At 41.1% G+C, this 17,102-nt stretch overlaps 1 protein-coding gene across 1 annotated transcript in view; it reads right to left on the reverse strand.

Annotated features, from left to right (window-relative positions):
* LOC109868860 (fruit protein pKIWI501) overlaps window positions 1–15,123 on the reverse strand; it is a 91,590-nt gene extending 76,467 nt beyond the window's left edge. The window contains exons 1-7 of the mRNA XM_020458598.2: window positions 14,857–15,123; window positions 8,696–9,070; window positions 5,606–5,638; window positions 4,421–4,471; window positions 4,180–4,266; window positions 3,572–3,592; window positions 3,418–3,435 (exon numbers count right to left, since the gene is read on the reverse strand). Coding sequence (XP_020314187.1) covers window positions 3,418–3,435; window positions 3,572–3,592; window positions 4,180–4,266; window positions 4,421–4,471; window positions 5,606–5,638; window positions 8,696–9,070; window positions 14,857–14,917 — 646 coding nt within the window. The 5' untranslated portion in view covers window positions 14,918–15,123. The remainder of the gene's footprint in view (window positions 1–3,417; window positions 3,436–3,571; window positions 3,593–4,179; window positions 4,267–4,420; window positions 4,472–5,605; window positions 5,639–8,695; window positions 9,071–14,856) is intronic.
* Window positions 15,124–17,102: the final 1,979 nt, after the last annotated feature.

Raw genomic sequence — 17,102 nt, forward strand, 5'->3', positions numbered from 1 at the left:
TCTACAGTATGGAAACTAGACACTATTCTACAGTATGGAAACTAGAAACTATTCTACAGTATGGAAACTAGAAACTATTCCACAGTATGGAAACTAGAAACTATTCCACAGTATGGAAACTAGAAACTATTCTACAGTATGGAAACTAGAAACTATTCCACAGTATGGAAACTAGAAACTATTCTACAGTATTCTATTCTACAGTATGGAAACTAGAAACTATTCCACAGTATGGAAACTAGAAACTATTCCACAGTATGGAAACTAGAAACTATTCCACAGTATGTAAACTAGAAACTATTCCACAGTATGGAAACTAGAAACTATTCTACAGTATGGAAACTAGAAACTATTTCACAGTATGGAATCTAGAAACTATTGCCACAGTATGGAAACCAAACTCTTCCACAGTATAGAAACTGGAAACTATTCTACCATATGAAAACTAGAAACTATTCCACAGTATGGAAACTAGAAACTATCCCACAGTATGGAAACTAGAAACTATTCCACAGTATGGAAACTAGAAACTATCCCACAGTATGGAAACTAGAAACTATTCTACAGTATGGAAGCCAAACTATTCCACAGTATGGAAACTAGAAACTATTCTACAGTATGGACACTAGAAACTATTCTACAGTATGGAAACTAGAAACTATTCCACAGTATGGAAACTAGAAACTATTTTACAGTATGGAAACTAGAAACTATCCCACAGTATGGAAACTAGAAACTATTCTACAGTATGGACACTAGAAACTATTCTACAGTATGGAAACTAGAAACTATTCCACAGTATGGAAACTAGAAACTATTCTACAGTATGCTATTCTACAGTATGGAAACTAGAAACTAGTCTACAGTATGGAAACTAGAAACTATTCTACAGTATGGAAACTAGAAACTATTCCACAGTATGGAAACTAGAAACTATTCCACAGTATGGAAACTAGAAACTATTTCACAGTATGGAATCTAGAAACTATTGCACAGTATGGAAACCAAACTCTTCCACAGTATAGAAACTGGAAACTATTCTACCATATGAAAACTAGAAACTATTCCACAGTATGGAAACTAGAAACTATTCCACAGTATGGAAACTAGAAACTATTCCACAGTATGGAAACTAGAAACTATCCCACAGTATGGAAACTAGAAACTATTCTACAGTATGGAAGCCAAACTATTCCACAGTATGGAAACTAGAAACTATTCTACAGTATGGACACTAGAAACTATTCTACAGTATGGAAACTAGAAACTATTCCACAGTATGGAAACTAGAAACTATTTTACAGTATGGAAACTAGAAACTATCCCACAGTATGGAAACTAGAAACTATTCTACAGTATGGACACTAGAAACTAGTCTACAGTATGGAAACTAGAAACTAGTCTACAGTATGGAAACTAGAAGCTATTCTACAGTATGGAAACTAGACACTATTCTACAGTATGGAAACTAGAAACTATTCTACAGTATGGAAACTAGAAACTATTCCACAGTATGGAAACTAGAAACTATTCTACAGTATGGAAACTAGAAACTATTCCACAGTATGGAAACTAGAAACTATTCTACAGTATGCTATTCTACAGTATGGAAACTAGAAACTAGTCTACAGTATGGAAACTAGAAACTATTCTACAGTATGGAAACTAGAAACTATTCCACAGTATGGAAACTAGAAACTATTCCACAGTATGGAAACTAGAAACTATTCTACAGTATGCTATTCTACAGTATGGAAACTAGAAACTAGTCTACAGTATGGAAACTAGAAACTATTCTACAGTATGGAAACTAGAAACTATTCCACAGTATGGAAACTAGAAACTATTCTACAGTATGCTATTCTACAGTATGGAAACTAGAAACTATTCCACAGTATGGAAACTAGAAACTATTCCACAGTATGGAAACTAGAAACTATTCCACAGTATGGAAACTAGAAACTATTCTACAGTATGGAAACTAGAAACTATTTCACAGTATGGAATCTAGAAACTATTGCACAGTATGGAAACCAAACTCTTCCACAGTATAGAAACTGGAAACTATTCTACCATATGAAAACTAGAAACTATTCCACAGTATGGAAACTAGAAACTATTCCACAGTATGGAAACTAGAAACTATTCCACAGTATGGAAACTAGAAACTATCCCACAGTATGGAAACTAGAAACTATTCTACAGTATGGAAGCCAAACTATTCCACAGTATGGAAACTAGAAAGTATTCTACAGTATGGACACTAGAAACTATTCTACAGTATGGAAACTAGAAACTATTCCACAGTATGGAAACTAGAAACTATTTTACAGTATGGAAACTAGAAACTATCCCACAGTATGGAAACTAGAAACTATTCTACAGTATGGACACTAGAAACTAGTCTACAGTATGGAAACTAGAAACTAGTCTACAGTATGGAAACTAGAAACTAGTCTACAGTATGGAAACTAGAAGCTATTCTACAGTATGGAAACTAGACACTATTCTACAGTATGGAAACTAGAAACTATTCTACAGTATGGAAACTAGAAACTATTCCACAGTATGGAAACTAGAAACTATTCCACAGTATGGAAACTAGAAACTATTCTACAGTATGGAAACTAGAAACTATTCCACAGTATGGAAACTAGAAACTATTCTACAGTATTCTATTCTACAGTATGGAAACTAGAAACTATTCCACAGTATGGAAACTAGAAACTATTCCACAGTATGGAAACTAGAAACTATTCCACAGTATGTAAACTAGAAACTATTCCACAGTATGGAAACTAGAAACTATTCTACAGTATGGAAACTAGAAACTATTTCACAGTATGGAATCTAGAAACTATTGCACAGTATGGAAACCAAACTCTTCCACAGTATAGAAACTGGAAACTATTCTACCATATGAAAACTAGAAACTATTCCACAGTATGGAAACTAGAAACTATCCCACAGTATGGAAACTAGAAACTATTCTACAGTATGGAAGCCAAACTATTCCACAGTATGGAAACTAGAAACTATTCTACAGTATGGACACTAGAAACTATTCTACAGTATGGAAACTAGAAACTATTCCACAGTATGGAAACTAGAAACTATTCTACAGTATGGAAACTAGAAACTATCCCACAGTATGGAAACTAGAAACTATTCTACAGTATGGAAGCCAAACTATTCGACAATATGGACACTAGAAACTATTCCACAGTATGGAAACTAGAAACTATTCCACAGTATGGAAACTAGAAACTATTCCACAGTATGGAAACTAGAAACTATTCCACAGTATGGAAACTATAAACTATTCTACAGTATGGAAACCAAACTATTCCACAGTATGGAAACATCCAGAACACACACATTGGAGAGAGAAGCAGAGAGTGAGGGAGCAGGACTCACCTTGAGTTTCAGCCGTGCCTGATTAGAAGAAATAAAATCAAAGAAACAGACAATTATTCACATAACACACACACAAATAAAACACACACGCACACCCCCCCCCCCGATTATTGACATAATATATCATTGGATATATTAGATACATTAGATTTACCTTCTGCTTCTGCTGCATGGGCTGGAAAAAGAGAAGGGGGAGGCATTATTCAAACCCAGTCGGTAATCTAGTTGATGCCCTGAAGGTATTTACTGCTATAGAGTTTCTGCTCTAACCGGTTGGAAAGGACAAATCTACATGCAAAAACTCACACACACGTACTGTACTTAACCAAGTGTATATTTGCATATGGATCATAGTGACTGTGAGTCATTAATGACTGGAAATGTCTGTAAGCTGCAGCACCTGAAGGCCTCTCTGTCTCTGGTTCTCATGCATGTTGGAGCATGATAAACCTCCTGCATGTGACTCATTAGTCTATATTAGTTACTTTATTGGTCATAGACCACAATGAGCCCTGAGCAGTTAATATATTGTAGAAGCTGTTTTCTGACTCATCCATAGAGACTCCATATCTAACTGCATATGAGAATGTAATCAATCGGACATAGCGTAATGATGTAGAAATGTTCCCATTATTATATCAAGTGTCAGTTTCAGTTAACAGACATTTGTCTGGTTCTATACTGTGCTGGAGCCAACTCTTCTTGCCCAGTTCCATACCACATGTGTTGTAGCCCCTAGCAGCAGCAGTATAAGATACTAACCAACTGAGCCCCCGCTGCGCCTCTTCCCTCCCGCGGGTGTGTCTTCCTCATTCTCAGCTACAGCGTCCTCCAGATCCAAATCTCCCCCTGTTTCAGTTCATTAAAACAATGAGTTTTCATTTATCAACGATGTGGTGTCAACTTTAGTGTGGCGTGTAAAGCCAAACTAGCCCTTCCCCCTGAAACACACACACACACATAAAAACACGTGCTTAGTCACACAGGCCGTTGAGACTCTCACCTGTCTTCTCCTCCGTGGGCTCGCTCTCTGCTGGTGTTTCAGGCTCCGCCTCTGTAAAAGGAAGGGTTGAGGAGATGTGAGACAGGTTTTGTCAGGGGAAAGAGAGGGGAGTGGAGACAGGTGTTGTCGGGGAAGAGGGAGGGGAGGTGAGACAGGTGTTGTCAGGGAAGAGGGAGGGGAGGTGAGACAGGTGTTGTCAGGGAAGAGGAAGGGGAGGTGAGACAAGTGTTGTCAGGGAAGAGGGAGGAGAGGTGAGACAGGTGTTGTCAGGGACATGGAGGAGAGGTGAGACAGGTGTTGTCAGGGAAGAGGGAGGGGAGGTGAGACAGGTGTTGTCAGGGAGGAGGGAGGAGAGGTGAGACAGGTGTTGTCAGGGAAGAGGGAGGGGAGGTGAGACAGGTGTTGTCAGGGACAGGGAGGAGAGGTGAGACAGGTGTTGTCAGGGACAGGGAGGAGAGGTGAGACAGGTTTTGTCAGGGAAGAGGGAGGGGAGGTGAGACAGGTGTTGTCAGGGAAGAGGGAGGAGAGGTGAGACAGGTGTTGTCAGGGAAGAGGGAGGAGAGGTGAGACAGGTGTTGTCAGGGAAGAGGGAGGAGAGGTGAGACAGGTGTTGTCAGGGAAGAGGGAGGGGAGGCGAGACAGGTGTTGTCAGGGACAGGGAGGAGAGGTGAGACAGGTGTTGTCAGGGACAGGGAGGAGAGGTGAGACAGGTGTTGTCAGGGACAGGGAGGAGAGGTGAGACAGGTTTTGTCAGGGAAGAGGGAGGGGAGGTGAGACAGGTGTTGTCAGGGAAGAGGGAGGAGAGGTGAGACAGGTGTTGTCAGGGAAGAGGGAGGGGAGGTGAGACAGGTGTTTTCAGGGAAGAGGGAGGAGAGGTGAATAAAGGACTACAGGACTAAAGTAGCATTGCACACTGTATAGACATGTGGTATATGTGACTCCAGGGTTGTAGGCCTAGCTGTAAGAGCAGCAGTGGCAGGTGAGCTAGACCTGAAATAAATAAAAACCAGCTCACTAAAGTCTGACATCAGAGCTTCTCAAACACAGTCAAACTGTGTCTCTACTTCTATAGTAAACTAACATTACTGGTTCACCAGAAAACTGCAGTCTTGTAAATGTAGGGGGGAAAGCGGAAATGTTTGGTACTGACAGTCCGATTTACCAAAGTAAATAAACCTTTCTTACCTGGTTCAAAAGCTTCAGACAGATCTAGTTCATCTGCAAAAAAAACAGACACATAGAAACAGACATAAACACAAAGAAATATGAGCAGCACCTTCAGGCTGATTTATGACTGTCTGAGAGGCCAGAGTTGTTTGTTCAGTTAGAGCAAATGGGGGAAAACTCTTTAAAAAGGAGCAGGTACTACCTGAACTTGTCAAAGAAAGCTATTTTTCAGTTTTTCCATTTCAAAAGTTTTGTGTTCTTTTGGGCCCAGATGTCAATGTCTAACTGTAAATATGGTCAGGTGAGAGGTGAGGGGATAAGGGGTGTGAAAGTGTTGATGTTGTGTTTTACCTTCATCTATCACTCACTACTACACAGCCGCTATAGATTATCATCCATTTCGTCTGATACGTTACAAATTACAATTTGTTGTAGCTAACGTTAGCTAGGTGGCTAGGTGTCTGGTTATGATTAGGGGTTAAGGATAGGAACTAGTGTTAAGGTTAGGGTTAAGGTTATGGTTAGGGTTAGGGGAAGGGTAGCTAACATGCTAAGTAGTGGCAAAGCAGTAAAATATTTGTAAATAGTTGCAAATTTGCTAAAATGCTAAAGTTGTCTGTGATGTTATTCGAACACCCAACCTTTGGGTTGCAAGACATTTAAGTTAAACACCCACCCATCCTCCCTGACCAACCTCCCTCCTTTCGATGTTTTGGCTTAAGTAACCTTCTGTCTTATGTAACCATGACAAACATAACATATCAGACTAATTTAAGCTTCACAGATTTACTTTTACCATGTTACATCTAGTCTGAGGCCAGGGTGGAGAGAGAGGGAGGGGTGTGTGGGTGTGTATGTTGTTAGGGGTACACCCAGTACCGATTCATTTGAATTTAATCCGTCAGAGCATGTATTCCCAAACTGGGGTACGGGGGTACGCGCAATGCCAAATAAAAATGTGATTCTGATTTTTTTTAATGAAAAATAAATAAATAAAAGTAGTAAGACATGTATAAATGCAACAGATACCATTAACAAGGGGCTAGAAGCATCTTATATGGTGAGCTACCAAGTAGCTAGGACAGGTGAGCCCCATGCTACTGTGAAGGACTTAAATCTTCCTGCTGCCACGGATATGGCTGGGAAAATGCTGGGGGAAAAGGCCAACAAAAACTATACAGACAACGCCTTCATCAAACACCACTGTTTCACAATGCATCAGTGACATGGCAGGAGATGTTTTGAAGCAATTACTGCTTCGCATACAAGACAGTGAATTCTATGTTACAGGTGGATGAGTCAACAGACGTGGCGGGCCTGGCACAGCTGCTGGTATTTGTCCGTTACGTTTATGGAGGGTCAATTAAGGAAGACATCCTCTTCTGCAAACCACTGGAAACCAGGACAACATGAGAGGATATGTTTAAAGTACTGGACAGCTTTGTTACATCAAATGGACTTTGGTGTTTAAGATGTGTTGATATCTGTACTGATGGCGCAAAAGCCATGACAGGGAGACATTTACTGACCATAATTTTCACTTGTCTGACCGCTTGCATGATGACGAGTTTCTTACACAACTGGCCTATCTGGGTGATGTTTTTTCTCGCCTGAATGATCTGATTCTAGGATTACAGGAACTCTCCGTAACTATAGTCAATGTGCGAGACAAAATTGAGGCTATGATTAAAAAGTTGGACCTCTTTTCTGTCTGCATTAACAAGGACAACACACAGGTCTTTCCATCAACGTATGATATTTTGTGTGCAAATGAACTCAAGCTTACAGACAATGTCAAATGTGATATAGCAAACCACCTGAGTGAGCTGGGTGCACAATTACGCAAGTACAATCCCGAAACGGAAGACACAAACAACTGGATTCATTATCCCTTTCATGCCCTGCCTCCAGTCCACTTACTGATATCTGAACAAGAAAACAAGCGGTTCTATGAAAATTGAATTTAATCAGAAGCCACTGCCAGATTTCTGGATTGGGCTGCGATCAGAGTTTCTTGCCTTAGCAAATAGCGCTGTTAAGACACTGATGGCCTTTGCAACCACGTACCTATGTGAGAGTGGATTCTCGACCTTCACTAGCTTGAAAAGTAAATACAGGCACAGACTGCGTGTGGAAAATGATTTAAACTGAGACTCTCTCCAATACAACCCAACATTGCAGAGTTATGTGCTTCCTTTCAAGCACACCCTTTCCATTAACCTGTGGTAAGTTATTCACAATTTTTGATGAACACATAAGGTTCTAAATAAAGAGCAAAATGATTGATTATTATAATATTATTATTTGTGCCCTGGTCCTATAAGAGCTCTTTGTCACTTCCCACGAGCCGGATTGTGATGAAAACTCACACTCATTCTTATGTTTAATAAATGTATCGTATCGTGTGTGTGTGTGTGGCAGGCTTACAATGATGGCAAAAAAACTACATTTGAGAGTGTGCTGACCCTGGTGCTGGAGGGGGTACACAGCAGGAGGGGGTACGCAGCTGGAGGTGGTACACAGCTGGAGGGGGTACACAGCAAGAGGTGGTACACAGCTGGAGGTGGTACACAGCTGGAGGTTGAATGTTTGAAGGGGTATGGGAACCACTGCGTTACAGAATAGTAACTTCAGGTCAACACACTGGCAGAATCACAGTGTTAAAGTGTTTGGATTTACAGTTCAAGACTGCTTTCAGAGCACTTTCTCTGGCATTCCAACACACATTCTAAAATTCTTCTGTGTCTTCTGTCTGTCTAGAATAGAACTTGTACGGTGTCCTACGAGAAGCTCGTCGGCTAGAATGTCAGAATATGTTACTGTGGCTGGCTGTTGACTCTGTGTCGATCAGATTCCTCAGAAGGCCAACTAAATTGTACTTGACCCTCCCCACCCACTTCACCTGTAACTCCATCCCCTCCAATTCAGTTTTCGAAAAAGTAAGGACAAACGGATCCAAGAACTCAAACCCAAAGCTATACAGCTAAATGAATTGAAACTGGTCCTATACACTTATATGCAAAGATCATGAATGTACTGTAGGCGTATGGGGTGTTTGACCTGCTGTGTGTGCATGTGTGTGTGTGTTTGTGTGTGTGTCTGGCTCACCTGGTTCAGCCTCAGCTTCAGGGGCTGCCTCTGATTTTACTGCTGGTTCGTCTACTACTTCTGCATCCTCTTCCTCTGTGGCCGGAGCCTCCTCTTCCTCTGTGGCCGGAGCCTCCTCTTCCTCTGTGGCTGGAGCCTCTTCTGCAAGAGCGTCTTCTTCTGCCAGAGCATCCTCAACTGTCGGAGCCTTTTCCTCTGTGGCTGGAACTTCCTCCTCCTCTGCAGCCTCCTCCTCTTCTTCTGCTGGAGCTTCTTCTTCTGCCGGAGCCTCCTCAGCTACCAGGGCCTCCTCGGCAGCTACTTCTTCTGCAGGGGCCTCGGGCTCTGCTGCTTCTGCCTCTGGTTCCTTCGCTTCTGGCTCAGTAGCAGGGTCTTCTGGAGAGAGGAACAGACTTTTCATTTAGCCAGCAGCAGTGTACCCCATCACATTTTATGACATCACAGATAAATATGACAGGTGTACTCTAATGAGCGTGTGTGTGTTGCAGTCAGAGGGGGCTGTGACATTCCCCTATTGTCTGTAAGGTGCAGCAATGTGCCAGAGAGTGTAACAGCGAAACAACCTTCTTACGTCAACCCTCTTACTTCTCTAAACCAGGTATGGCCAGCTGGGCCAGGAGGGACACAGTGTATGCAGACTTTTGTTCAAGCCCTGCTTCTGATCCACCTCCTGATTCAACTGGTCTACACTGAATAGCTGATCAGTTGAAGGTGTTCAAGCTGGGTTGGAACAAAAGCCTGAACACTCTGCAGCCCTCAGAGACTGGAGTTGCCCTTCCCTGTTCTAGAGAACAGAATCAATAGTCAAACACAATCCAACATCAACAATGACAAAGGCAGACAGACTGGCTTGTCATCTTATGTGTGTACTGTCCTGTATATGAGAGTTTCGTCAGGAAACGAAACACAGGGACTTTAGACTACTGTACCTTAAACATACTGTACATACGTGTGTGTGGGAGAACCACATAAAAATGATACGTGTTGCTGTTCTCATGTGATATTAGACATGTTCTAAAGCTGTATGACTCATGTACATGAGAGAGACCCTATCCTGAGACTGACGCAGTGCCAATGCCTTTCCCCTAGTCCCATGTGTGTGTATATATGACATGCCAGAGACGCATGTTGTGTGTGTGTGTGTGTGTGTGTGTGTGTGTGTGTGTGTGTGTGTGTGTGTGTGTGTGTGTGTGTGTGTGTGTGTGTGTGTGTGTGTGTGTGTGTGTGTGTGTGTGTGTGTGTGTGTGTGTGCGTGAGTGTGTCTTTAATAAAGACAGCCCTGTATTACATGTGTGTGTTAACAGGAAGTTTGGAACAGAAGGGAGAGGAGAGAACATAATGTTCATATTTGGGAGTTCCGTAACATTACAGCGCGAGGGCTGGGCATCATCAATTGGAACGATAGATGAGGCAGGTATACCCCACACAAACACACACTTAAACTCCCTTACACATAGTGCTATAATAAAAACAGGGCAAACTGCAACTCAAGGAAAGTTTTACTACAGAAAAGAGAAAATCACAACATGGGCAGCTCCAACTCTGACATTCAGCAACATACTGTAACATACTGTAACATATACTGTAATGTAATGTAATATTATGTTATGTACTGTACAGGAATGATTACTCTTATCATTCCCATAGGAACCTAAAGAGAATACAAAACATGGGCACCATTTCACACACGCAGCGCAGCCCGGGCATAATGCTAAAAACCTGAAACATTTTAAAACACTGGGACACTTATAATGTCAGGGAATCTATACTGTACAGTACACTACGCTTTGAGTGATGGTTAATGAGTAAGTGTGTGTGTTTGTGTGTGTGTGTGTGTGTGTGTGTGTGTGTGTGTGTGTGTGTGTGTGTGTGTGTGTGTGTGTGTGTGTGTGTGTGTGTGTGTGTGTGTGTGTGTGTGTGTGTGTGTGTGTGTGCCTGCATGCCTGTATGCGTGGGTAACCTTGCCCTCTCTGGTAACAGCAGGTACTCAGTACAATGTGAGGTGGTTGACAGGTGATATGTTCCAGTTAGTTAGAACATTGTGTTCTCAGGTATTTCTATTGTGTGGTGGCGTGGAGGGACCCTGTTGTTGTTTTCCCTGTTTCAGCTGACCCTGTGGAATAAATGCACTACTTTTGGCCACACAGAACCCAATGGACAAAAGTATAGGTCACTATGGGGAATAGGCTGCCATTTTAGATGTACCAGTTGTTTTGAGTATCTGGAGGGTCACAGTAGAATCCAGGTGGCTCACAGCAGAGAGCCACTGATCTAGAACATTCTACGGAACCACTGATCTAGAACATAAACTGCTGCTCCAGTCTCTACATGTAGACCTGGTCTGGCTCTGAGCTGGGTGTAAGGCCATCTCCAAATACCTGTACTTGCGCTTTAAATATTAGCCATTTTGGGAATGTGAAAATAGAATGTTTATAGGATGTATTTTTTTTAAATTGAGTATGATTTAAATGCAATGATGTCATACTAATTTCAGCCTCTCATCTAGTACAATTCTCTGCACACTATTGAGGAAGAGAATCATCTTTTCAGACCCATGTGTGTTTGACAACAACTGATAATCAAAGAACAGGACGGAATGTAGCAAAATGAACGAATGGCAGGAAACAACATAACTGTGCATTAGATGTCACATTCTCAGTAGGATGAGCCTAGTGTGCTGTTATTCCTTTCTTACTGAATTAGTTTTTTACTAAACAGTAAGTTCTAAATAGTATGCAGGACGATTAGTACACTGTATGTCGTTTTTGTAAGTAGTAGGCAAGACAGATTTCGGGCAAGGCCACAAAGTCATCTGGTCTGGCTCTGAGCTGTGTGTGTGTGCATTTGTGTGTGTTGTTTAATCTGTGTTTGCATTTGAAAGGTGTAAACACACATACAGTGGGGGATCATCTCTCTCTCACACACACACAAACATACACACCCTCAATAATACACACACACTCCTACACACACTCACTCACTCACTCACCCACCCACTCACACACACACATAGACATAACCCTGGGGGAATGAGAGAGGCTGAGACTGGTTCTGAGTGTAGGGTGTAGTCTGCAGCTGGGCTGGATTGGGTTACTGAGGCAGCGCCCAGCCCTTTAGTACTGACATACATACGCACAAACACACACACACACACGCACACGCACACAACCCATTCATCATGTACACACAAACCCACCTACACCCAAACAGAGCCTAGAGCACCATGACACTGTGACAGACCAGAACTCATCTCATGTGTGATATACAGTATCTCATGTGTGATATACAGTAAAGCTGTGTTCCAGCAATATGTTGGCACAATGAGATCACAGTATAATGTGAAGTTTTCATTAATGAACTGGCTTCAGATCAGAGTCTCCTGAGGGGAAGGAGGTGTGGCAGCCAGGACTCAGACTCTGTCTGTGGAAAACATAAACTATTATTTCACGACATTAACCAACATGACTTAGGCCAGATGAGACTGTAATAACTCTTATATCACATTAATACCAGGTCACAATCATTCTTAAAGCCAGATGCCTGTAGCCCTGCTAGTTGTGGAATAGTGATTGGTCAAAGGACAACACACAGGCCTATTGGTAAGAGATAGTACAGGATATATGGGTACAGGGGTAGAGGGAGACAGACAGAGAGAAAAGAGAGAGTGGGGGAAGAGAGAGAAAATGTGTGAAATAGAGGAAGGGTGACAGAACATGGACACGTGTTTGGTATCTCAGATTGTTCTGTCAATTCTCACATAGAAACTTAATTGGGAGGAAGTATGTTTGACATGCTTTTTACATTTGTATCACAAACCATTTTCTAGACATCCATGATAGAAGTGGCCATTTTAGTCCCTTTTAGACCTATACATGACCCCTGTGATCCTATGATCCTTGCACTATACATGCTACAGACAACATCTTGGTGTCATTATACTCCCTATGGTGATCCCTCAAATATGGAGTGTATATATTCTGTGTGTATATACATTCTTATATTTAACATAAAAAAATATGAATATTAATGATTTTGATTTTGCTTATAACAATATACTCTTCAAAAACATCACATTTCCAGAGTGGGCTCTCTGCTATTTTAATTGATATGACCCATTTTAGACAGAGAAATTAACATTATAGGCAGTGGTGGAAAAAGTAATACATTCTCATACTTGAGTTAAAGTAAAGATACCTTAATAATAGAAAATGACTCAAGTAAAAGTGAAAGTCACCCAGTAAAATACAACTTGAGTAAAAGTCTAAAAGTATTTGGTTTTAAATATGCTTAAGTATCAAAAGTAAAAGTACAAATAATTTAAAATTCCTTATATTAAACAAACAAGATGGCACAATTTTCTAGTTTTTTTTGTTATTTACGGATAACCAGCTCAAACATTCAGACATCATTTAAAAACAAAGCATGTGTGTTTAGTGAGTCCATCAGATCAGAGGCAGTAGGGATGACCAGGGATGTTACCTTGATAAGTGTGCAAATTGGGCCATTTTCTGTCCTGCTAAGCATTCAAAATGTAACAAGTATTTTGGGTGTCACGGAAAATGCATAGAGTAAAAAGCACAGCATTTTCATTAAGAATGTAGTGAAGTAAAAGTATAAAGTTGTCAAAAATATAAATAGTAAAGTACAGATACCCCAAAAAACTACTGAAGTAGTCCTTTAAAGTATTTGTACTTAAATACTTTGCACCACTGATTATAGGTCATTAACCAATCACAGCACTCTTTAGGATTTCACATTCAGCAAGTCAGCGGCAGGGAGGGAGTGTCCTTTGAATCCATTTTCCCATTCACTGTGTTGGTGGTGCTCATATAATGTATCATACCTTCAGAATTAGCAGAGAGCCCACTGGAAATGTGATGTACTTGTAGAGTATATTGTTCCAAACAATATGTCTTCAAATGAACTAAATCAAAAAGGGTCGTTTTGAGATATTAATATTAATATGTTTAATGTTGAATAAATTAATGTGAAAAATTGTATTTCAGGATCAAGATACTCCATATTTTAGAGCACACTATAAGGAGTATAATGGCACCAAGATGTTGCCTGTATCATGTATGGTTCACAGATCATAGGGTCTTAGAGGAGCTATGTATAGGTCTAAAAAGGGCCTAAAATGGCCACTTTCATCATGATTAAAAATAATAATAATAATAATGGTTTGTGATACAAATATAAAAAGCATTTCAAATATCCTTCCTCCCAATGTTTCCATGTGAGAATTGCTAGAACAATCTAAGATACCAAAAATATCTTCAGATCTGCTGGCATGGATCACCCTACAGGAATAGAGAGAAAGAAAAAAGAAAGGAAGAAAGAAAGAAAGAAAGAAAGAAAGAAAGAAAGAAAGAAAGAAAGAAAGAAAGAAAGAAAGAAAGAAAGGAACAGAACATGGACACAGACAGAGACAGTAAAGGGATCGATCACATTGTCCACAACCCACATGACTACATGTCCATTAGGACACACCCTATAGGACACTCAATTAAATTCATTTTATAAAGACCTTTTTACATCAGCATTTGTCACAAAATGCTTTGTTAAACACATGTTTACCAGTGTACACACATTATAGATACATGCAGTAAGACTATACTGTACATGAGGTAGGCCACACCTTATTGGACTATGAAGCTTTGGGCCAGTAACCAAAAGGTTGTTGGATCGAATCCCCGAGCTAACAAGGTAAAAATCTGTCGTTCTGCCCCTGAGTAAGGTAGTTAACCCACTGTTCCCCGTGCCTGAGGACGTGGATGTCGATTAAATGCGGAAGACACATTACAGTTGAATGCATTCAGTTGACTACATATCCCCCTTCCCTTATATACATACAATATAATGCATAGCTACACACCAACCTCATATCAGGCTGAAAAAATGATGCTATCTGGCACATAGCCTACAGTGTGGATTTATAATGATACATCAGAGCAGGTTAATCAACATTATTTTTGTTCTGCATATCAGCCTCAGGTAGAGATAGACAAAAAAGGATTGAGGATGTATGTCATAGAAGTAGTGGGTGTACAAGGTGTGAGTACTTGACTAACTTGTCTAAGTAGAAACAGAAACATAAAGCACCATAAAATAAGTTGTAAAAGTGCTTACCAAAGTACATTAGTGGATGTAAAAGTTCTTACCCTGTGTCTTGGCTCCAATCACCAAACTGCCCAGCAGGAGAATCCACAGGTATGACATCATGGGAACACAGTGTGCTGAATTACAAAGCTGGAGTTTTAGACTTCTCTGTTGAATAGTGAAAATAATACAAGTAGTAATGATTATGTTTCTGGTAATGTAGACTGGGTATGTGTGTGATCTGATTATAGTTTCATGGCTATGTGTGTGATGTGATTATAGTTTCATGTTGCCTCCTCTGCTGCAGCAATCTTCTTACACCTTCTTTTTCACTGCATGGAACCAACTTTAACGGGCGTGTCTTTCTCCCAGCCACACCCTAGACATAAACTGTATTGTTCCATCAGACACCGTGCGCTGCGAACACGTGCCTGGCTGCGAAGGCGTCGCGTAAATTTCTATGGGAATGGAAGGTGATTGACTAATTGAAAATCTGTTTTCATAAGCCTGCACTAACCATAGTATGGACTGAAATCTTTATACGAAGTCATGTTATTTGTGTGTAGCGATATGACATTTCGGCCCATGTGGAAGAAAGTACTATCGAACGGTAACTGTACAGTGACTTTTGAGAAAAGTACAGACAATATGTCGCCGAATCATAGACACAGGACAAATACTCGCAGACAAACCTGTAGTTTAGTGGCCCAACTCTACGTAGCCTACCTGTGTAGTGACGATACCAATATGAGAGTGAGACCAGTGCAAATGGATGGTCTATTGTCGCCATCTAGTAATTCATAATGGTACTGAGATGAATTAATACACTGAATTAGTGCGTGCTCTTATAATATGGTCATTAACGAAGCCCAAACTGACACCATGCTGATCATTGCGTTGTATTTATATGGATTTTCTATATATTCTATGTATAGAAAATAGAAAATCATATGTACATGGAACAAAAATATAAACACATGTAAAGTTTTGGTCTCATGTTTCATTCGCTGAAATAAAAGATGACAGAAATGTTCCATATGCACAAAATGCTTATTTCTCAATGTTGTGCACAAATTTGTCTACATCCCTGTTAGTGAGCATTTCTCCTTTTCGAAGATAATCCATCCACCTGACAGGTGTGGCATATCAAGAAGCTGATTAAACAGCATTATCATTACACAGGTGCACCTTGTGCTGGGGACAATAAAAAGCCACTCTAAAATGTGCACACAACACAATACCACAGATGTCTCAAGTTTTGAGGTAGCATGCAGTTGGCATGCTGACTGCAGGAATGTCCACAAAATCTGTTGCCAGATAACTGAATGTTCATTTCTCTACCATAAGCTGCCTCCAACGCTGTTTTTGAGAATTTGGCAGCACATCCAACCAGCCTCACATCCGCAGACCACGTGCCAGCCCGGGACCCCCACATTCGGCTTCTTCAGCTGCAGGATCATCTGTGACCAGCCACCCAGACAACTGATGAAACTGGGTTTGCGCAACCAAATAATTTATGCGCAAACTGTCAGAAACCTTTCTGGGGAGCTCATCTGTGTTCTTGCAGTCCTCAGCAGGGTCTTGACCAGACAGCAGTTCGGCGTCGTAACCGAATTCAGTGGGCAAATGTTCACATTCGATTACTACTGGCACCCTGGAGATGTGTGCTCTTCATGGATTAATCCTGATTTCAACTGTATGGGGCAGATGGCAGACCGCGTTGTGTGGGCGAGCGGTTTGCTGATGTCAACGTTGTGACCAGAGAGCCCCATGGTGGTGGTGAGGTTATGGTATGGGCAGGCATAAGCAACGGACAATGAACACAATTGCATTTTATCAAGGGCAATTAGAAAGCACAGAGATACCTGATGAGATTCTGAGATCCATTGTCGTGCCATTCGTCCGCAACCAACACCTCATGTTTCAGCATGATAATGCACGGCCCCATGTTGCAAGGACCTGTACACAATTCCTGGAAGCTAAAAATGTCCCAGTTATTCCGTAGCCTGCATATTCACCAGACTTTTCAATGGCTGTTTGGGATGCTCTGAATCGAGATGTAGGCTAGCGTGTTCCAGTTCCCTCGAATATCCAGCAACTTAACACAGCCATTGAAGATGAGTGGGACAACATTCCACAGGCCACAATACAACATCCCGATCAACAAACTCTTATGTGTCCCACTGCATGAGGCAAATTGTGATCACACCAGATACTGACACGTTTTCTGATCAACAGCCCTACATTTTTAAAGGTATCTGTGACCAACAGATTCCCAGTCATGTGAAATCCATATATTTAGGCCTAA

The sequence above is a fragment of the Oncorhynchus kisutch genome, linkage group LG2, assembly GCF_002021735.2.
Source record: "Oncorhynchus kisutch isolate 150728-3 linkage group LG2, Okis_V2, whole genome shotgun sequence".
Taxonomy (NCBI): Eukaryota; Metazoa; Chordata; class Actinopteri; order Salmoniformes; family Salmonidae; genus Oncorhynchus; species Oncorhynchus kisutch.